The following is a 22,762-nucleotide window of genomic DNA, read 5'->3' as shown; positions in this document are numbered from 1 at the left end:
GTGAGACGGTCCCTCTTCTGAAGACTTCACGCTAAACAGGCAGACAAGTGCAGCACGTAGCTGTGTTCCCATTCCCAGGCAAGGAATTGAGGCACAGCGGGACTCTGAGTCATAGGGAGACTATGGCAGAGCAAAAACTTGTACCTAAATCTTCCATGTCCCACCCAATGGCTTTAATGCCAAGCCCACCCTTCATGGATGTGGTGTAGGATGGCATCTAAATGCTAGCTCTGCTATGGGAGAGGCGAGTCGGCTTGCTGTAAGCTCAAGGCACCACATTGGGCAGCTGGCGGGACATGCACGGATGCACTTGCCTTTAGGCTTTGTGACGGCCATGATCATGATGGGCACCCCAATCACGGAGGAGAGGACCCAGATGCAGACGTTGATAATCTTGGCCTTGGTGGGGGTACGGAAGTCCAGGGCCTTGACTGGGTGGCAGACAGCGATGTAGCGGTCCACGCTCATCATGGTAAGGGTGAAGATGCTGGTGAACATGTTGTAGTAGTCGATGGAGAGGACGACTTTGCAGAGCAGCTCCCCGAAAGGCCAGGTCTCCATCAGGTACTTGGCGCTCTGGAAGGGCAGCGTGCTGGTGGCCAGCGCGTCCGCTAGAGCCAGGTTGAAGATGTAAATGTTGGTGGCTGTTTTCATCTTGGTGTATCTGGGGGAACAACAGCAAAAGTGGTTAGACAGTTAGCCGGGCTTGAGTTGCTGCCAAGTCCGCATGTGCCGGAGCCAACACCGAGGGGCCCTTTCTGCAAGGTGACTATTAGAAGCGGAATGAAAACTTTCCATTTGAAAAGCCCCCTTCCCATCCATACAAGGGTCTTTTTTCCCATGGAGATGGTGTGACACGTCAGTAGGCAAATGCATACAAACCATGTGTCCCTATTCAGGCCTTGATTCAGCAAAATGCATAAGCATCTGCTTTAAATTTACACACGTGCTTACGTCCCCTGGACCTCGAACGTGTCCTAGGAGCCGCATCCTGTCATGGGCAGGGCAGAGTGCTCTGTAAGCCATAGGACTAGTGGGCACTTAGCATCTTGCACACGGATATCGCAGCAGACCTTCAACTCTAGTAGATCCTGGGTCAGCTGGGGAAAGCACTTAAGCGTGTGCCTAATTTTAAGCATCTGTTCTAGCTGAATTGACTTCAGCCGTAGACTCGCAGCAAAGTCAGGCTGGAAGGGACCCTAGGAGGTCACGTCTAGTCCAGCCCCTGCTCGAGGCAAGACCACCCCTTTTTGAAGAATGGTACCAAATCCTCCCCCCACCCCCAATATTGCCTTTTCCAAACTAAATAATCCCTGTTCTTTCAACCTTTTTTCTTCAGTCGTGTTCCCCAGACCTCCAGTCATTTTTGTCTGCTCTCCACTGGACTCCTCCCGCTATGTCCACGTCTTTCTTGAAGCACAGGGCCCACAACTAGACGCAGCACACCAGGTGAGGTTTCACCAGTGCTGGAGACAGCACGAGCACCGTTTCCCCTGACTTTGCATTTGTTTTTAAGTTAAGGTAGTTTCTCCAATTTATCAAGATGCAGGTTTAAAATGAAGCACCTCCTATCACCTGTTAGCTGAACAAGGAGGCAGTCATCATTTCTGTAGCCGAGCTGCAGAGAAAAGCTTTAGCTCTGAGGATTCAAAAGAAAGTTGAGGAGATCTCCTGAAAACGCTCCCTTTCAAATGAAATCCATTTTTTCTCCTCTCTGGTCCACGAGAAGCAGCTGTGCGACCTGCTTCATCTGGTTGCTTTCCTTCCCTTTATCTCTCTCCAATTTTCTACTGGTTTAATCATTGTTATCTTTTGCTTTGTTTTCTACCAAGCTGCATACAGAAATCCAGTCCATTACCGCAGGGAACCGACGAAGCAGAAATACTTCGATTAAACAATAATTCTTTGAAATTATGTAGCTCCTTTCACCCAGATATATTGCCCACTTGAATACAGCCCACAGCATTTGGATGTTAATAATGATTTCCAGTTTGGTAAAGGGAGGCACAGAGGGACACCTTTCCTGGACCACTGGAAGCTGGAGTTTCCCAGTGCCTGGCAATATCCATTGAGACACTGGTGGACAGATTTTCAGATGTGTTCAGCCCCCCAAAATGTCCTGGATGGGCTAGTGCCTCTTGAAAATGTACCCCCTAGATCCTGGAATAGAGGCCAAGGAGTCCTGATTCCCAGCTCCTCTAATCCTTAAATAAGCTCTTCCCCTTGTTGGAAAGTCTGGGCCATGAGTAGACCGGGTCCCAAGAAACTTTTCCTGCCTAAGAGCAGGGGGCCTGGACCTGATGATCTCGTGAGATCCCTTCCAGCCCCTAACTTCTATGAATCTATGAACTGAGGAGAGAACAAGTTACCTGGCCATTTTGATATCTGTGCGAGGGACGGGGTCTTGCCAGGACCCCTCGCAGACTGTGGGGATCTCTCAGGACTTGCATTTTCCTGTCATTCTCCAAGGATGGGATCCCAGCATGAAATGTTCACAAATACCTTTTGTTTCAGAGCCACCGGGTTCCCATGTAGTTGCAAAATTTAGCACCCGACCAGTCCAATCGCTTCCAAGTTCGTCAAGGTGCTCAACTCTGGGATCTGCAGGGGTCCAAAGAGTTGTGAAATGTTCCACAATTTGAGATATTCGTCAGCTAGATCTTAATGGCAAAATGTTCTTGGTCAACTTTCTTATTTAGTCTGCAGAAGGGAAGACCGAGGGGGATTTGACAGCAGCCGTCACCTCCCTGCAGGGGGGCTGCAAAGAGGATGGAGCTGGGCTGGTCTCAGTGGGGGCGGACGGCAGGACAAGGAGCAATGGGCTCAAGTTGCAGCAAGAAAAGTTGAGGTTGGATATTAGGAAAAACTTTCTCACGAGGAGGGTGGTGAAGCACTGGGACAGGTTATCCAGGGTGGGGGAGTCTCCATCCTTGGAGGTTTTTAAGACTGAGGTAGACAAAGGGATGATGCAGCTGGGGCGGGTCCTGCTTAGACAAAGGGGTTGGACTAGATGTGACCTCCTGAGCTCCCTTCCAGCCCTTGTTTTCTATGATTTTATGAATTGTTCCTGACTCTGAAATTTATTTCTCCAGGTGGTTAGAAAGTCCCCAGGTCTGTGCAGTTTGCAGGCAAGATTGGCCTGACTTGGGTGAAGCTGAGCAGCAGTGATGGGTGGTCAGTACAGCTCGTTGCCTGGGCAGGTGTTGCCCCCTACAAGCATCTGGCTGAAGATGATTGTACCTCTGGGAAGGGCTGTGGTCACAGCCATTCTCCAGCAGCATGATGCTAAACACTGTGTTTTGTGGTTGGTTGTAAATGCATGGGCTGGAGGCCAGGTCAGCTGAACAGATGTTCCTTGATGCGTCCTACCACCAGATGCTAAGATGCTTCAGGGTGGAGTGAGTGGGGTGGCGGGGGATGGCTGTTTAGTGTCCTACTAAAAAGAAGCAGTGTGACCTCTCTGCTTTCTGCCTAGCGATGTGCATCATAGCACACGGACTGTTTCCTAGAGGGGTTGTGATGTGACCCTTGGTATCTGGGGGACCCAGTTGCAAAGGGGCACTGGCAGCAAGTGGCTTCCCATCTCTAGTGACCCTGTCAAACAGTAGTTAGCCCTAGCATGGGTAGACAGGGCAGGGTCAATGAGCCTTCCTCCTATCCCACGGGCCAGCAAGAGTTCGGGGCCTTGCCCTTCATAGTGTCATAGGCTGGAAGGGACCTTACACATCATCGGGTCCAGCCCCGCTGCACTTGGGTGTTGTAACCCAGCACCATCTGCTATAAAACGGTGCCTCCTGGCTTCCACCCATCCCAGCTGAACTCCAGGAATAACTCTCCCAGCTGGCAGCAGTGGTAGGTCGTCTTAAAGGAGTCGGAAAAGGAGGAAAAGGAGGACCTGCTGGCACACGTGGCCCAGGGTGTGATGCGGCAGGGCATGGGGGTGCTCCATGTGTTGGGTGGGATTGCTCCTGCTTCCTTCTCTGCACCATCCTGGAGCTGCCGCTCTTCCACCGGTCCCATCCCTTGAAATGGAGCTAGCAACGCTCCGCTATTTCGTAAAGCATCCCTAAGGGTTGACCTGCCTAGTCCCTATCCGAGCCCCCTCTGCTACTCCTGACCTGATGCTCGTAGCTGGTCCCCAGCCCTAATTGAGCCCTTCATTAGGAGCTAAGTGGCCTTGTTAACCACGCCACAAGCGCACAGCGCTGGCAGCGCGCGGGGGAAAAACTCCCATTTCCTCCAGGATTGACTGGTTGGGATTCAGCTCACAGGCCCGGGCTCCAAGAGGGTTTCTCAAGCTGCCTGCGACCTACTCTCAAGATCTGTGACTTGCCATGCGGCAGAAGAAAAACACCAAGTGATCTCTGCCGAGGCTTTTCCTCCGGGGACGATGTGTCGTTTAGGGTTTGATCCATGGTCGGCGCGGGGGAGTGCAGAGAGGAACGTTGCCTTGGCTTAATTTCAGCCATGGGCTGCTGGTCATGTAGATGTTATTATTGCAAGGTGATGCTGAGCACAGCGCCGTTAATTTGTACCAGAAACACGCTGTTCTCAGGACAGGAAGCATCAATAACCCTAATGAGTGAAATGGGCTGTGCAGCATTTTTTCCTTCTGTCTCCTTTTCTCCAGCTCTTTTCCCTTGGCATTTTGCATATTAGGGAGTCTGCCTTGTTTACATGGCAAACATCCACTCGAGCACTTTGGGGCCCTGTGAAGGCAGGCAACGCCAGCAGCACTGCACTGGGACTCGGGCTGAATCCCCAGCACTGCCTGGCCGGCCGGGTGCCCAGGAGAGAGTCCCTGCCCCTCCCTGTGCCTCTGTTTCCCCATCTGTGCAATGGGGCTAACGATGCACTGCTATTTTGTGAAGCACCTTGATCTCCCTAGATGGAAAGCACTGGATAGGAAGCAGGGGCTACTAGTGTGCTCTTCCACCCCTTGTCGGCAAGTCTTCAGAAAACAGTCCCTTAAAGTTGAAAGCCTAGCATCCTTTACCAGCGACCCCTCACAGCACCCTTGCTGGGCAGATTGCATTACTGTATTGATAGTATTTACCAAGCATACGGCAGCAGAAGCACCAGCCCAAATCAGGGCATATTTTGTTAGACCCTCTAGCCCTATTCCAGCAATTAAGTGCCACAGTGCGACCCCACTGCACCTTGCCCGAGTCCCTGAAAAGTTATTTTAACCCATCTGCTTTCATAAGGAGGGTCACCAGCCTCCAGTGCTAATTAAGCCTAATGGAATAGGGTCATATTTAGGTGCCTAAATACACGACTCCAGTGATTCTGTATAAGATAAGCCCAGAGATTTCAAATAGGAATCCACAATGTTAAAAACACACTGCACTATTTGTGGGCTTTTGGGGTTCTTTGCAACAAAAAACTCGCTGTTATTTTTCTGTAGTAAAAAAAACAAATGCGTGCAAGCGAAGAGCTGACATTTTCCTGGGGGGCTGTGAGTCTATTGAGGGTGTCTCGAGCCTAAAAAGGTTGAGAATCGCCGCCCTAGCATATGGAGCTGGATGCGGCGCGTGCACATGTTGATGGCAGGTGTATGCCACTCATAGTGCTTCTGTATGTAGGTACGTGTATATGTCCTAAGAGAGTCCAGGGAATGTATGGGTGAATCACAATATGCAAAAAAGATGCCTTTTGTCATTGCCCTCCTGTCTGCACAGTGCAGAGAGAGTTGCAGCATGAAGTGGCTAAGCACTTTGGCCTGGGGATGGATTTTGAGCCCCTGTGCAGCAACCTTAACCAGTACCTACAAAATCATGCTATGGTCTCATGTACATGGCTCTAGTGTCATGCAGAAGTCCCATGACTTGTCTGGGTGGGAAAGCCTAGCGCAGAACCCAGGCTTGCCTCTCTTCCCATCTGCCAGCTGGGTCCTGGGAGCTCTCCGCTTCCCCGGGTGGATGTGGATGCCCGTCTTGATGCCCACCTTGCTGGGGTCATCTGACTCCAGTGGTCTTTCCTGCCCAAAGTGCAGGGGGGCTGGACCCGATGATCTGTAAGGTCCCTTCCAGCCCCTAACGACTATGAAACGATGGACATGGATGCTGCCGCTTGAGAGTGAAGGGGGTGAAGGAGCACGGAGCCTCCTGTGTCTTTTCCAACAGGCGCTTCCAGCCCATAGCATGGATGGGGCAGACCGCAAGGGCAGCGAGGGGCGTCCCTGGGTGATTTCTTCCCGGGGCTTTGCTTTTGGCCCCTTGTGCCTCAGATCAGCACACTGCCTTTGCATCCATAAGAGATGGGGGGCAGGAGGGGGATCTGCACAGGGCAGCAAAAGACTCCTGGGCTATGCGCAACTCACCCGGGTTGCTGTTTCCCAGGGGGCAAAAAGCATCATTGGAGGGGAGGAGCTGCCACCTTGTGATCCAAGGCAGTGATTCTTGACCCGGGGGACCCAGGGGACTGTGGGGTGCCTCGAGATCCTTGGGACCCGCTGTGCTAGGCTTGGCCGGACAAAACCACGCCGTTGCTCTCCGTGCCACGGCGCCAGGCGGGTCAGCGCTAGTATCCGAGGCAGCCAGCGGAGCAGCAGCTTCGCTGTCTTGCAAATGGCATGCACGAGCCCACTCCAGAGCACAGCCTGTCTGCAGGGCTCATGCAAATCCAGCCTAATTAATTAAAGAGGAGCGCGAGTGAGGACATTCACAGCTCTTGTCACCCTATGAAAGGCGCCTAGGGCCATGACGTTCAGTCCCAGGCGCAGCATCCGCTGACTTCGCCGGCGTTACCCCAGGCGTGACTTGGGCCCTGCCTGTTCTAATTAGCCTGTGTGCATGATACACAATTAACACTTCGGTTGCTGGATTTCAAAACAAACCCCACCCGCTTTCATTGGCTTCTAGCTGGGAACTGGAGCTTCCCAGAGGGGGGAGAGCTGATGGGTACGTCGGCCTGGCCCACGGGCAGACAAAGCTGAGCTTGCCCCGGGTGGGGGAGTTGTGAGGGCAGGCGCCTGTGGTCCCTGCGTGCTGGGCTGGCGAGCAAAGGGCTTCCAGCCCATTCAGAAAGGAAGGATGATTTTAACCATGAAAACTAGGCTGGGCTTCAAAGGCAGCTGCCTGCAACCGCGCTGGCCCGGCTCTGCGTGCCACGTGCTCATGGACTCCCAAGCGAGGTGAGAGTAAGACCCCGGCACGTAGGGACGTGAAGGAGGGGATGGATTTGGTCACATTTTGCATTTGCTTTGCTTGGCTTTAGTCTGCGACAGAGCCAGACGCTCGGCTGGTTCACACTTGCCAGCAGCGGTGGTCGACTGCCCAGTTCCAGCACTGTCCCCCTTCGCCGGTATGCAAAGGCTGAGCATCACCGGTTTACTCGACCAATACCCCTAGGAGAAATGGATGGGCCAGGATGTTTTTGGGGGTGGGAAAAAAAGCAGATTTTAATAACGCCAGCAAGCTCCGCAGACTCGCTCGCTGGGGTTTTGCTGCCTGGCTAAAGCAAGCAAAACAATCCTCGAAGGTCTGACTGCTTTGCTTCAGCATGGTTTACAGAAACTCGCTGCACGTTCCCGTCCCCAACAGCTCGCCGGCTGAAAGAGCCTTGCAATTTTTGATTAAACGAGCTTGAAAAAAACATCTGAAGTCAGAAGAAAGTTTGATTGTGTGTTGAACGAAGCGTTTGCGCTTGATGCAGGCTCTCCATTTTGTTCTCCTTTCCGCTTCGCTGAAACTTTCCGAGACTGTTTGTTTCAGATCATCCTGAAACATTTTTCTTTTGTTTTTTGGGGAGAAGAAATTGGTGAACTGCACTGCAGTCTTGTTATGACTCTCCACATTTCCGTAAGCCCTTCCCGCCCATGTAAACCTCATTTGTTCAACCGGTTGTTCGACGAAGCCATTCTCATGGGTAAAGATGACACAGGTGAGGAAGGGCAGCACGAGATGGTTTTGGGCAGATCGGGCATTCATTTAAAATCCAGAATACCACTAACAAATTCCCCCCTGGCTCCCCGCGACCAGCAGCCTGTGAAGACTAGAAATATTATCTTCGTTCTTCCCATCAATTTGTCTTAATAAATCCTCCAAAGTAAGGGTTATTTGAGGTTGGCACTAGGGTTAGCTTTCACATAATAGATTTAAACTCCAGCTATAATTAGTCGTATATTGTGACAAAGGATTACAGCGATAAAGATACCAGAGTCACGGCTTTGGCTGGCATGGCTCTAATTAATCATTCCTCCTTACTCGTTGTGCATTGTACCAAAGAAATGACTTTGCAGCTTTGGAGTTGGGACAGAGCGAGACTTGGGGAATTCAAGGGGAAGGGTGCTGGGAAGAGCAGGATTCGGGTCCTTTGCCCAGGCAGGCCCAGAGCTGTGCCAAGAAGGGAACTGGGAATATGGGAGACTTCGGGACTTTTTTTTTAACCTTTTTTTTTAACCCCCATCCCTTTCCTAGTTCCCGAAGCCTTGCCAGCTCTCTCGAGTCAACCTCAGGGCTGCCCTTGGGCTAGATGTAATATCCCCCAGGGTCTGTTCCGGGGTGCTCGTGCCCGGGCGTGGGGACAGACCAAGTGCTGCCCATCTTGCTCACAGGGCAAAAATATGGAGCACCGCTGGTCTGCTCCCCAGACTGGGAACCATTAGGATCCACCCGTATCCCGCGCTCCGGAGCGACCAACATTACTACAAAGCCCCAGTGATCTAAGTCGACCAGACGTGAAGAGAAGATGGTGGTCCCCGTTTCAGAGATGGGAAACGAATCCTAGTGAAGTCAGGCTGGAAGGGCTCTCCAGAAGTTGTCTAGTCCAACCCCTGCCCGACGCAGGGTCAGTCCTATGCAAACCACCCCGTACAAATCCATGAAGTGCAGATGGATGAAGGCCCAGATGATACGAACGCTGTGTGCGGAGCGGGCAGCTGTCTACAAAAGCTGGCTCCGACGATGTGTGTGATGTCTTTGGAAACTGGGGCCCAGGTGCCAGTCCCCCAGGTCCTGTGGAGATCTGGGACCTGACCCCCAAGCTTCTTGAGCCCAGTACCTTCAGGGCATGCCTCTTTTCTCATCCCCTCCTCCCTAGTAGGACAAATTCTGCTCCAAGACGCCAGAGCAAACATCCCTTGTTGCCAAAAGTGCTACGGCCGCATACACAAGCATGCAGAATTCAAACCCGTTGAGAGACGCGTTCACAACATCCCCGATTTCTTTCAGAGACTCGGGTAAACCCTTGTAATTAATGCTTGCCTCCTTATTGTTTCATAACCGCCCATCTTAATGCAATGCGTCTGGGCAATAACAATTATTCCACGTTCGCTTTGCTCATAAATTACTTTGCTCAGACATTACTGTAGGAAAAAAAGATCTCAGCGAGGGGGAATGACCTGCACAACCCCATGGGCCAAAATCATTGGTGGTGGAAAGTGTTTGACTCTATTGACTTCAGAAAAGCTTAATTCATCCCATCAGCTTTTTTGTTCCCCACTGCAGGGTGGGAGCATAGAAACCAGTGGGTACGTGCATGGCCACGTGCGACTGAAGCAACCTGCCCCATGGCTTCGGTGGGGCTTGGAAAGGTTAAATGGGAAACAGGTCATACGTGGGTGGGCATGTGGCTTTTTAAGCATCATCTAGGAGCAAATCCAGCCTGTCCAACCCTACCCTAGTCTCCATTTGGGGGTTCCCCTCCACTGATGGGGGAAAACGAGATGTGGGGCTCCAGGAAGGACCAGGACCTTGCAGTTGTTGGGACACCAATGGAGTTGCCATCACTTGAGGCTCTCCCAGCCTCGCAGAAGGGCTGGGTTAGGATCACGGGCTACCCTACGGCTGCATTGGAGCTGTTCCCAGTCCCCTTCCCAGCTCCCAGTCCCTCTGCAAGGGCCGGGGGGTAGGAACGGCCTTGCTCTTCGGTGATGTCTGCTGGAGCTTATGGCAAACCTGTATGCATGCTCATCCCCCATCCCTACTCCACCATATGGGGGCCCTGAATTAAGCAGCTTTTTGCCCAGACCCACAGCTTGTTCCCTAGGCAGCTTGGCCAGATCTCTCCCCGAGCAGCAGCAGCTCTTATCACAGCACGATGCGCACGTTGCAGTGACACAGCCTTTGCCACAGGGGTTTTAAAGCTCATGGTCTGCCAGACATAAAGGCCTTCCTTCCCAGTGGCAGGGCCTGCTGGTGCCCTGGTGTCAGCCCCAGCCCCGTACGGTGCAGCCCTCGTGGCACGGAGAAAGAGGATGGTGATGGTGGGGTGGATGAGGTCTGTGGGCTCCGTTAACATCACAGTTAGAGTCACTAGGGTGGGTCTTTGTTCAAATTGGGTGGGAATTGGGTTTGTGGTGCTGTTGCTGCAGCGTGGACGTGGCTTGGCTGGGCTTTGGGAGGGCTGTGCTGGTCCGTGCAGTGGTGAGGAGGTGAGCGATGATCAGAGAGGCCGTTCTCAAACCCAGCCGTGGTCCGGTGGCACCGTGCTAGCAGCTGGGGCAGCGCACCACAAGCACGCAAGATTTGGGGTGGGAGGGTTGCTTGACGGAGACTGAAGTGGCCTCATGCCTCACTCCATGGGGCTGGGTCCTGGACCTGCCCCCAGCTCCTCACGCCCCATCACCAGGCCTAACAGTGCTGCCGGGGATGCATTTGGAGGGAGCTCACTGAGTCTTTCCCATCCAGGCATTTTTACTGACTTCCAAACAGCTATGCTGGGGATCCGGCGCAGTGAGATCTCCCAGTCCCCCCCGCCTTGCTTTTCTGCCCTCTGCTAAAAACCCATGTTGCCACCCTGTAATTAGCTTATGCTAACCCTCTAGCGCTACGGGAAAAGCAGGTTGTGAGTGACCCTGGCCTGTCACCGCAAGAATCTCTTCCCTTCCCTTCCCACCCTCCGACGCCGCGCAAAAGAGTTCAGAGGTTTAATGGACCGTGTTCCCATTCTTCGGCTACTTAACCCCCATCCCTTTCCTAACAAAGTGAAGACGACGCGACGATTAGCCAGGCAGCTGAGATGGAGAGCGAGGCCCTGGGCGGCACTGCAGAGATGCTCTCCAGCCAAAGGACACAGACGATCCCTGCCGGGACCCGACGTGCATCCTTAGGCTGCAGAACGGTGTGAAGCGATGAGGGTGGGATTACAGGAGCAGCCCAAAGCCGAGCCCCTGGGTGCTAGGGGCTGTACGTACAGCGGGAGCCGACTGTGCCAGCTTCCTGGATCCTTAGCGAGCCAGCCTGCTTATCTGGCAGTCTGAATAGATGGAGAGCAGGCAGGAGAAGAAGGGGAAGGATCCTTCTGAGACGGAGAAATGAAGTGACTCAGCTGGGGACCGCGCAGAGCCGGGAACTGAATCCATCTCCATCCATCTGTGGCTCTTCCATGATGACTGACCATCAGCGCACCGACAGACGCAGTCCGAGTGACTCGCACCATGTCGTGGTTTATTCCCCGGCGAGGAAGGGATGTGCTGCTATCCCCGTGGTGTGGCAGGGACCCGGGGGGAGCACTGATGCTGCCCCAACTTGCTCCTGAGCAGCAGGCTTGGAGCTGGGGGGAGATCAGGTCGACGGTACGGATGCAGTAAGGCATGCGGGCGGGTGGAGCCTGCCCAGGGGGGTCTTCATCCTTGGAGGCTAGGCTGTGGTGATTTAGCTGAGGCTGGTCCTACTTGGAGCAGGGGTTGGACTAGATGCGACCTCCTGAGCACCATCCCCACCCTCATTGTCTGTGATTTTATGGGACGTGGGGTGCACACGCAGCTGTGACCGTGGCATCATTAGCGGGCCGCTCCTGTGTCCTTTGCCCCGTCATGTTCCTCCACTTGACAGCTCTTGTCCCTCCATGTCCTGGGGAAGGGGAATCTGGGGACAGGCGGGACGTTTCACTGCGCCCCCATGGCTCGGAGGCAGAGGCCTCCTTACCTCTGCCTCCTCTCGCCCACAGGCACAGGGCAGGGGCAGCTGGTGGGAAACGGCACCGCTGTTTCCGTCAGCCGGTGATCGGCCGAAGAGTCCTGCTATGCCAGGAGGGCACTGCCGGTCCATCGGTTATGCCGTGGCTGGAGCAGGCTGCTGGCTCGCCCCATGCCCTCTGGCTTGTGCGATGTCTTCCCCATCCTGCTTGTGCCCTGCCAGCTGGTGCATCTTGTACCCTGAAGCCCAGCTCAGAGCAGGGGCCAGCTCCTGAGCTTTCTGCCTCGGCATCTCCGTCCTATTTGCTTAACGCTTCGCTTGGACACCTGAGGAATAGTGGCAAGACCCATCTGAATCAAGCCCACGAAGATGAGAAAGGCATCGTGTACTCGGTATCCTCTCCCCGCCCCTCCACAGTGCTTTCTGGGGGACTCGGGTCTTCACGGTACCTGGTGCTCCCCCATCTACCTCCAACAGGAGCTCGGCTCCTGGCAGGGCCAGGCCTGCTGTCTCTCTCCACGCTTCCCTTACTCTGCATCTAGATAAAAACGACCTGATTTTTTTTCAGACTATTTGCTCCCCTTTGGAAATTCTCTGTCTTGGAAACCGAGTGATTCTTCCAGCATTAAGTCACATTTATTTCAGAACAGAGCATCCACATGGGTAGTTATCCCAGATCAGCTGCCGTGGAACGACTTATTTCACAGCAGTGAGGCCGATCGAGTCTCCCGGGCAGAGGAGCTCATAGCGATTAAACAGGCACCGTGCAGCTATCGTGCCTTGTATGGCTCAGGTGTGTATGAAACTATCGGGGAAAGTCTTGAAGCTGAAAGAAGATGCGCTGAATATGAACTGGGAGATGACAAAATGCCACGATTTCTGCTTTTTTGGATCTTCCATCTTTAATCCTCGTTTGGCAACTTCTGCAACAAAGGAGCAGTCTGGAGTATTTGTACCTGCGTGACACTTCATTAGTCCCCACGTCACCTTTGGGACGGATGCTACCAGCAGGCTGTCTCTGCCTCATACTGTCCTCTTGATTAAACAGTTGTAATTGTCACTTGGTTTTTATCCCCCCAAACGGATACAGCAGCTGTCGCGAGGAAGGGCGTTGTGACTCCAGGGGATGTGCTACGCAAAGGGAGCTATTTCCCCGGATGGGTGCACGCTGCTCGCCGAGCTGTTTGCCATTTGAAGAGAATGACGGTGCCGGTGCAACAGGGCCCAATTCTGCTCTGGTCCCCAGGAGCAAGTTACTGGCTGTGAATGTATATCACACCTGCATCTAGCACGCATTTTGCCAAGCAAAGCTCTGGGCACCTTACAGTAAGAGAACAAAATAATGCGTCATTGCCTGCTCCAAATGGAGCCTGGATATTGTTTCTGTTGTCCCTCCCGGGTGGGACTGGGTGTGATGGATGTGCCTGGCTTTATTGCAGGGCTTAACCCAAAACTCCCTGGCATTTGCTCTTGGCTGGAAGGAAACTTCTTGCTGCAAGAATTGGAGAGAGCACTTGGCAGATAGGAGTTTAAATCAGACCCGCCTCAAAGTCCTGCCTCTAGTGTCTGTGGAAGTGGGACCCACTGAACCCTGGGTGGTCGGGCACCCTGAGCAGGGCTGGACAGGAGGAGAGACAGCCCCGTCTCTTAGCCACTGGGTGCATCTACACATGCACTTTAATGCGCATTAGCCTATTTTAGTGCACATTAAAGCATCGCAAAAACCCTGTGCTCTTCAGCTAATGTGCATTAAAATAAGCTAATGCACATTTTTCTAGTACCTCACAACGGAGAGACTTAATTTAATGCACATTACTTGAAGTGCATTACCTGAACATGTAGATGCACCTTATGGGTCCAACACCTCCTGGAGAAGCAGCCTGGGGAAGAATGATGAGACTCCTTCTCTTTGCATCAGTGCAGCTCTCTTGCCTTCAGTGGTTAAACAGGATGAGGATCAGGGGTGGTTATCTGCTGCCTCACCCCTCCTTTGGTCACTCCTACCTGGGCCCACCAGTGTCCTGCCCTGACTCCAACGTTAGCCCTTTGCTCTCACGTCCCACAGGCACCCATGGTGAAGCAAAGGATGAAGCAACAGCTAATCAGTCCCCATGATAAGTACTTGAGTGATCATGCGTGTTGCTTGCTTGTGTGTTTTGGACAGTCAGGATTAGATCTTGAATTTTCTAACTACTTTACCCTGGGCTAAAATAGGCTGCATGACTAATTACATGTCCTAGATTGCATCAACATACCCCAGCTATGTGTCTGTAGCTACACTGTGCAGGGTGCTGTATTGTCTTCCAACTTCCAAAAACTGTAATTTTAGCTTTTCCTCAATAAAGCTTTTCAATCCCCGTGGCCTCACTGAGTCATCGGAGCTACATCAGTAAATACCAACAGAGGATCTGGCTCTTGGCTGAGACCTGTAGGAGCTGACAGTGGTGGTGGGTATTGAGGAAAAACTTGCTTATCCAGCGAGGCCTTGGAACAAACACTGGTCTCATCTCGGTATCATGCATTACTAGCCATCTCATTAAGAGGGCATGCATGCAGACACATGGCTGGGAGAAATCCCTTCCAGCAGGCAGGCTGGTTTGCAGAAATCCTACAGTGCTTTGGAGCCTGGCTGAAGTCTGGCCAATCTGCAGGGTGAAAGTGGCTCCTCGCTAAACCCTTGTGCTAAACCCGGGGTAAGGACAAAGAGCTTCATTTGTTTTTAACACTGACTCCGCAGGAGCCAGGCCAATCCCCTTCTCTGTGTTTCTATAGATTGAAAAGCTTGTCTAACTTTTATCCCATCCATGCAGCTGGGTCCAATAAAAGACATCACCTGCAAAAATCCTTACCTCGATACTTAGGAGCATTTTAAAGGGCAGATGCTTTGCGAGCTAACGGAGCACAGTCTGCTTGAGCCATCAGATTATATCATGTAACTTCATCTTACGACATGGATAATTGACTGATGGACTGGAAAAGACTCTTCACAGCCATTACGGGCTGTTATGTTAATCCGGCATCTGGGAGCATTGTGCAGTGCGTCATGGGCCCGGCGATGTGTTTATAACCGGAGCAGCACTTCCAGGCCTTCAGTTAGGCAAATCTTGGTATTTTCACTGTCATTTCCCTGTTGCTTCTCTCAGGATTCTGGGTTTTTCATTGTATTCTGAGAACGTCACCCACCAGCTTTCCTGGCTGTGCGAGTGCAAATCTGATTTTCTTATGCAACAGTCACGGATCAAATAAACTACTGCATGGCTGACCACGTGCGTATCCATGTCAGTGTGCCCGGGTGTGTGCATGTGTACTGGCGCCTTGTATGCATATCTGCACATGTGTGTGCGTGTGCAGGTATGTGACATCCAGAAGGGACTCCTCTGGAAAGCGTCCCTGGAAGACGCTGGGTATTTAAATAGCTAGCAAGTGAACGTGATGGATCTGGACAAGGATTTCTTCAGACAAATCTCTATGGAAGCTGTTAGGAGCCTCCTCTATAAAGGGCCCAATACAGCAATGGTTCTCAACCTGTTTAGACTTGAGGCCATCCTGGAGAGATTCAAGGCACCCTTGGAAAATGCCAGCTCTTAGTTTTCACTCTTTTTTTGACTTTTTTGCGAAAATAATTGGGCAGTTTTAACGCTGTACTTTGAAATCTCTGGGTTTATCCTGCGGATCAGGTTTGCAAGTGTAAACCATGCTAATATCGTGTGGCAGACCACGGCACCCTTGAGAGGATAACGAGGCACCCCGGTTGGGAATCTCTGCATTATGGGCTGAGTGGGGCTAAGGGACCAGTCCTGGCTAGACTTGCATGCTTATGTAAGGGAGCGAGGAGCCTTTGCCCTGTGTACAGCCCAGGTGAGCAGTGCCTGAATGCACTCAGTTCACCACAGAGACTGCTCCTGAAGTGATCCAGAGCCCTAAAGAGACAATCGATGGGCACAACCCCAGAGGTAGCGAGCAGGGCCTCCCTGCACAGGGGCAAGGCGCTGTCTCCTGTTTAAAGCGTCTCTCCCGTGCACTGGGAAGCTGAGGCAGACGGTCTGGATCCATGTCCATATGATCTAACCCTAAGCCAGGATGGCAGCTTCTGGCTGCCTAAAGCACCATCCCCCTTTGGGAGATGCTGCAGCCACCTCCAAAGACTTTCAAAAAGGCCAAAGCAGGTCTTAACAACAGAATAGGTCTCTGCACCGTGTTGCTAAGGCCTCCAGCTGCTAAAATCCATTAATCCAAGGAGCAGCAAACACCTTGAAGTCACAGGGTTGAAAGAAAAGCACTAACAAGCCCACTGTGAATCCTGCCTCTGTAAATTGGGCATCGGGCACCTACCAAGGCAGCGTGCATCTCCGCCAGGAGCCCACGCGGTGAGTAACGGTAGCGGACAGTGTCACTTATGCTCCGGGTGCGCTCAGGCGAGATCACGAAGTTGCAAAGCGTGTCAAGGGCTATTTTGCCAGCGTAGCATCAAGGCAGTGATAAGTGCAAGCAGCAAAGCCACGTCGTGAATGGTGCATGCAGGAGAATTTCTTGATGAGGCTTCAAGCCCCCACCTGCCCCCGGGCTCAAGTTGCACAGCTCTGGCCTCTCTCTCTCTCTGCACCTGCATTATCCTGGTTCCTGTCGGGCTCCTCCTCTGCGTGGCAGCTCCTGGGCTCCTGCAGTCAGTGCTGCTCTTTTCAGCCTGCTCGGTCCTGGCAGCGATGGACCCCAGTGCATCGCACCCCCAGGCCTGCCTAGGTGCCTTTCTGCCCTTGAAGCTCTGTCAATGACACTGGGCTGGGTTGGGGCTGCTCTGGCCCTGCTGACGCCCCCTCCAGTGCCCAACCTGGGAACCTGCCACCATCAGCCACGCATGACTGGCGCTCTCCATCGCCCGCCAGGCTTTGCGGATAGGAAATGCCCTTGCCCTGCCCTCCTCCAGTCTATGCATCCAGGCACCAGAGCCTAGCGCTATCCCAGCCCGTGGCTTCAAAAAATCTGGGGGGTGGACGAGGTGGATGGCAGGGGAGACACAAGCCCCCCCCAGACCTCTGCTATGCTCTCCTCCGTGGCACAAGCTCCCCTGCCCTGCCTCCTCCTTGCAGCCACCAGTCTGAGGGGCTGGATCCTGGCTCCACGGTGCTCCTCCCTGCTTCCTTGGGTGTTGGGTGTGCTAGTTCACCCAGGTCGTGTGCCCTGGGAAAGACCCTTCCCTACCCTCCTCCTCCTGCAGCCTCCCACCTGGCCCTGCGTGGAGACTTGCTGCGTCTCCATTGCACAGACCTCATTGATACGACGGGCACCATAAGTGCATCTGGAGCGACCCCATTCACCCAAGCAGTTCTCTCTCTGTTACCCCACTGCAGCTGAAGCAGGATGTGGCCCAGGGTCTGAAGGGACCAAGTCCACACTTAATTTTTGGGCTGGATTCTCACGTGGGGTAAGCTGGAGGTACGCCGAGGCAGATGATCCGAGAATTTGGCTCACAGGTGCCTTTGATTTGGCAGCTGGTTTCAGCAATAAATACTGCCCAGAGGGAGGAAGAAAGAAACTGTTTGGGAGTAAGCATATCTGAAACTCTCAGTAAATAGGTTTGCAGAGGCAAACTAAAGCTAATTCAGTTCTGTAAAACACTTCCAGCATGTCTGGATGAAGGTGCAGGAGAGAGGGTGCCTTTTCCTTTCTTGTGGATTGAGCTCATCCTGGCAGCAGATGTTGGCCTGGTAAATGAGATGCCAGATACCTTGGTGCAGGACTTTGTCCACAATGCACTTAAGGTGGAGGGACTGAAGGTTACAGGCTAGCTAACGAGTAGAATTGGAAAGGATGTTCCCCATATGCTACAGTCTGCTTCTACCGTGCCCTTCCTGACCAAGCTGTTCTCAACCAGCGGTGGGTATTTACAGAGCTAATAACACACATCTGTCAGGCTGACACTCGGGTAGATTTCTCTAGCTTAGCTTTCATGCTTCTATTTGCTTCCCTTGACCTGCCCCAAAGTCAAAGGACAATTCCCATTGACTTTGGATTGGGCCCCGTTGGACCTGCCAGTCTCACCGTTTCTTCCTTCACACACATGCATGCGCAAGCACCCGAGCCACAGTTGGAAAGGTTAAAAACACCAGACAAAAGCAGGTTAAAGATCTCATAGATGCAGACGTGCCTCCCAGTCTTATTTCACTTCCTAAGATGCATTTGAATTGCATATTAGTTTGGCTGTGAGCAAGCTTAACCATGTGCTATTTTCCCTTCCTTTCACAAGCAAGGGCTTCCCAATGCTGTACGTTCCCCAACCCCAGTCCCCTCAAATCAACAGGTAAAGGACCCCCTTGGCCAAAAGCAGTGGGCGTGTTTTCAGATGCAAACAGAAGTGCAGCTCCTGGGTCTAACTCATGGCGCTTCACAGAAAGCACCAGGAGCTAGACCGATCCTCCGGACCTAATAGACGTTAGCTTGGCACACAGCTTTAGCTCAAGCCAGATCAGAGCCATCCTGCTCTCACTGAAGTCTGTCCAAGTTTTGCCATTGGCTTCAGTTGTTCAGGATCAGTCTCTAAAAACTCCTGCTTTGTTTTATACCTGATGCAGCAGGAGGAATTTGTCCACTGAAAGATAAGCTAACGGACCTGCTAGCCGAGGTGCATCGAGTTCGACCGGAGCAGAGTCAGTCAGGAGACTGATAAGCACAGCTTATGTAGCACATTTGCAGTCCATGTTTAATGGGTAGGTTTAGTTCCCCTGTGTGAATCATACCATCTATTTCTTATGCAGTTTGATCCAGGCCAGAGTGACCTTATGTGATGGTTGCTATGTACTGGTACTGAGTCTGCTGGCAGAATATCGAGCAAGCTGAAAATAGCTAAAACTCGGGATTTTGAGCAAATGCTGCCCTGTTGCGTTCAATGCCTCTGCTCGCCAGCTGCAGCTTTGTAGGCAGAGTGTGGTGCCGCTGCCCTGCCAGGACCTTGTTTGGGGAATGGTATCATTTCGCCGCTGGGATTTTTAACCTTGCAGAAAAGCAGAGGTTTCATAGTCGCCACTGAGGCTGCAACAATGCTGTTCATTAGCCTCCTGGATCTTCACAGCTTTCCCTCATTTCCATTCATCAGCAGGACAAGCACTTCAGACCGGTGGGGAGGGATTGGGGGGTGTGACGCTTTCTTTTCGAAAGCATGGCTCTGGCCCCATCTCTGCTGAGGTCTGCAGCTGTGTTGGAAATCATGAAATCAAAGCGACGTGGAACGAGGCTCTGATTTTTACAGCAGCTTGCCTTATTAAAAAACCCTCTGGTTCCTACTGCTGCTTGTTCTGCATCACTGTTGGCTTTTGCATACGGTATAATGTCATTAATAATAACACTTAGGCAACGAGCTTCTTGTGAATGCCTCAAAGCATTGCACAAACCTTCAGGAAGCCTCGTTATGCTCCGTGCTGTTGATATTATTACTCCATTTTACAAACGGACAATGAACTTGAACCCGTCCTGCTGTAGGAAAGCCCCGTAGGTGCCCAGCTGCATCTTTTTTTTGCTCATGGGGCTAGTACTGGGCACCTGGCAGACTTCTCAGTCTGACTCTACTGCCCTGCTAAGACCTTGTTTGGGGAATGCTATAATTTTGTCTTTTGGATTTTTAACCTCGCAGAAAAGCAGAGGTTTCACCAGCTGTAACACTGTGCAAAAAGCGGCAGTGCCAGCCAGAGATGCTTCCCTCTACAGAGGGTCCTCAGCCAGGATTCAAGTGCCCAGGTCTGGTTTCTGGGTCTATAAGAGAGACCCCAGAATAACTTCTGGCCTAGTGGTTTTTACCTGGCAGCCCACATGCATCACAGCAGGGGCTTGAGCCCACAGCCTGGGGGAGCACTCTGACCTGCTGGTTCTCCTGCCTTGTTGGAGCTGTATTTAGTTGTCCAAGTACCTTATTTCTTCACATTACTACACTCATTCTTTCCCGGGAAATCAGATTGAAAATTGGGGTGCCTGTCTCTGATGGGGAAACTGATTCTGAGCAGTTTGGTTAAAAGGAAAAAAATCCCTTTCTTCCTTCCCAAAACACAGTTGTGGGGGAGGGGAGAGAAGTATATACATAAATATGGTAAATGAAATCCTCCTTGGGCCAGAGAGACAGGTGCTGTAGCCAGGTGTCAAGGCTCTCTCTCCCCTGGGGCCGTGGGATAGGGAGGCTCAAATCCCTGCTCCAAAAATCATAGCTCCCAAGGCAGCTTTGTGCCTGGAGAGCTGAGATCTGGGCTCTTCTACTGAATCCCTGGGTGACCTTGAGCAAACTGCTTCATTAGTCTGTGCCTCAGTTTTCTTACCTGTAAAATGGGGATCAATTTTAAGGTGCGCAGGTGAAACACTTTGAGGTGCACAAATAAAAAACCCCATTTAACAGCCAAAGAGTATTAAAATATCAGAGCAGTGGTGGTGTAGCGCACACAACTTACATCACCCAGCTTTCGGTGTTCGAACCTGGCCTTGAAAGGAGGAGATAAAGCCCCACAAAGGCGGAAAAAGCCCTCTTGCAACCCCTCGTACAGCACCTTGCACGTGAGGATGCTGCTCCAGGATTAAGACCCCTGGCCCTTACAGGGATACTCTCACAGTTGGTAATAATAGCTGCAGTAAAATTTACCGAGGGTTTTATAGCCGCAGGCCTGGGCCGTGCTGGCGCATTTGTTTCCTACGTGTTCTTGGTCAGGCCAATCGACCTGCTCATGGTGCGAGCCGGGGCATCATCCCCTGGCCCTTAGCACTGTGATTTCATATGGCTGATTTCAAAGTTATGGGCAGGTCCAGTGAGCTGATGGGAGGTTTGCAATAGGGGGGAGATACCGGCCCAGTGCCTCTGGTAACTACAGCTTCACCTGCTCTTAAGCCAATGCAGACTGTAAGGAAGCAACCACTGGCCTTTCCTTGCGGTCAGCTAGGAGTGTCCAGGAGGACAGCAGAGGGGGGAGAGAAGACTACATCAGGCAAAGAGCCCTGGGTGCCTGGGTGGATGAATGAGACCAGGGAGAGTGTGGTCACGGGAGAGACGCTGCAGACTCAGGGCTGGATTCTCAGCCAGCAGCGATTGCACTGCAGTCAAAAAAAGTTGCACCAATTCACGCCAGCTGTGGATCTAGCTCTCCATTTCCAGCACCTAGTTTGCTCCCAACTCCACTGGGCTTGGCACTGAAGTCAGTGGAAATATTCCCATTAACTTCAATAGGCTTTGGATCAGGCTTCATCTGTTCCTGGGGAAACTTGCATCCGTTCCTCTCCGTTGGCAAGAAATCATGGCTCTCTATCTGGCTAATGTTAGCTTGCACCTCAGGCCAGTCCTCGGGGGGAGATCTGCTGTTATCTGTGTCCCTGTCCTCTGCTAAGGGAAAATCTTCACTTGCTTATCTACAGGGTGTTTTATTAAATAACCGTCACATAATGCCAGGGCATTTGTGTCTCTCTGGGAGACTCTGTCAGAACGGCTGTTATCTAACGAGGATTCTGAAAGGTGTTGCAGGAGAAGAGAGTTGGAGCCCAGGATCTTTTCTGCCTGTGTCAAAAAGAACGAGGATCTCTATTCTGGGTTGTGCAAGGGTGTTTGGGGGTCTCCACTGGAGCTCATCCGAGACGGGGCTGCACGGTCAGCTCTTTGTGGCTTGGAAACCATTCTCCACAGGGGCTCGGTTTATCAACGGGCGTAAGTTAGATTAGCCCGTTGGCTTCGATGGGGGAAGCGATGCCTGCTGAGAGATGCGACCCCTTCCCTCTGCCCAGCCGCAGCCCAGCTGTGCGATGCACAGAAATGCCACACGTGAGCAAAGTGCTCTCAGCCTGCATGTGGGCAGCGCCGGGCTTCACCCCCTTGACGTTTGCTGGCACTGAGGGGGACGGGCCGTGGCTTTGCTGCCAGACATTTTCAGCGTGCTGCATTTCCCCCGGATCCCACTTCTCGCCTCTCCCAGCGCTGCACGCTGCGCTCGCTAGGACTGCGCTGCTTGCACACTGCCTCCTCGACTGCCTGCTCTGCTCTAGGAGCCACAGCAGGGATTTGGAGGCACGTGCAGCATTTGGAGTCCGTGGTTTTAGGGGTGCTTTTTCCTTCCCCTTCTTCAGCATGCACAAGTCTGCGCGCACACACACAGGCTCTTTCCCTCCCTCCTGCTCTGTGCCTTGCTATCTCTCTCTCACACTCACACACACACACACGCGTCTGTTGGCATAGGCTGGCTCCCCTCTTGCACCAATGCTATCCCACCCCCACTCTCTGCTCTCACCTGCTGCCCCGGCGCACTGTTCACACCAACACACACCCCGTTCCTCTGTGCATGCACTGTTCCCGTGGGCACGAGCGCACACAGTCTCTCTCCCATCCGCTACACTTCACACACGCACACTTTGCCCGCACACACAAACGCCCGAATGCCTGCCCTATCCCCACCCCGCTTCTCGCAGCCCTGTCCTGCTCACGCCCCCGTCTGCAGTCCCCTCTCCCTCACTCTCGCCCACCCTGGCGCTCTCCACGCACGCTTCTTCCCACCCCCCGCGCGTGGGCGCTGCTCGCCCTGGCACGTCCCCGGGCACGCGGGCGCGGGTCGGGCCGGACAGCGACAGCGGGGTCTCGGTCCCTGGCCGCGCCGAAGACCGAGCCGTGAGCGGGACCCGCGGCGCGGCGCGGCGCGTACCTGACGATGCCATACATGACCAGGACGTTGCCCAGCAGCCCCACCACGCACACCACGGAGTAGAGGGCGGTGATGGCGATGGCCATGATGATGGAGGTGGCGTTCTTGCCCGGGAGCCCCTGGGTGCCGTTGGAGCCCGGGCTGGGGAAGGGCAAGGGCAAGGGGGCTTGCTCCGTGCCGTTGGGGCGCTCAGCACCCGCCACCGCGGACAGCTCCATGGGCGCCGCCGCCGCCGCCGCCTCCTGCTCCCGC

General features: G+C 53.0%; 1 protein-coding gene across 1 annotated transcript in view; it reads right to left on the bottom strand.

The window, feature by feature from the left end:
* OPRD1 (opioid receptor delta 1) overlaps positions 1 to 22,733 on the bottom strand; it is a 30,062-nt gene extending 7,329 nt beyond the window's left edge. Inside the window, exons 1-2 of the mRNA XM_019547938.1 lie at positions 22,511 to 22,733; positions 315 to 664 (exon numbers count right to left, since the gene is read on the bottom strand). Coding sequence (XP_019403483.1) covers positions 315 to 664; positions 22,511 to 22,728 — 568 coding nt within the window. The 5' untranslated portion in view covers positions 22,729 to 22,733. The remainder of the gene's footprint in view (positions 1 to 314; positions 665 to 22,510) is intronic.
* Between the last annotated feature and the right edge of the window lie 29 nt (positions 22,734 to 22,762).

This window comes from Crocodylus porosus, unplaced genomic scaffold, assembly GCF_001723895.1.
Source record: "Crocodylus porosus isolate Cpor-Errol unplaced genomic scaffold, CroPor_comp1, whole genome shotgun sequence".
NCBI lineage: Eukaryota > Metazoa > Chordata > Crocodylia > Crocodylidae > Crocodylus > Crocodylus porosus.
Note: the sequence above shows the minus strand (reverse complement) of the source record. Positions and strands in the feature narration are given on the sequence as shown.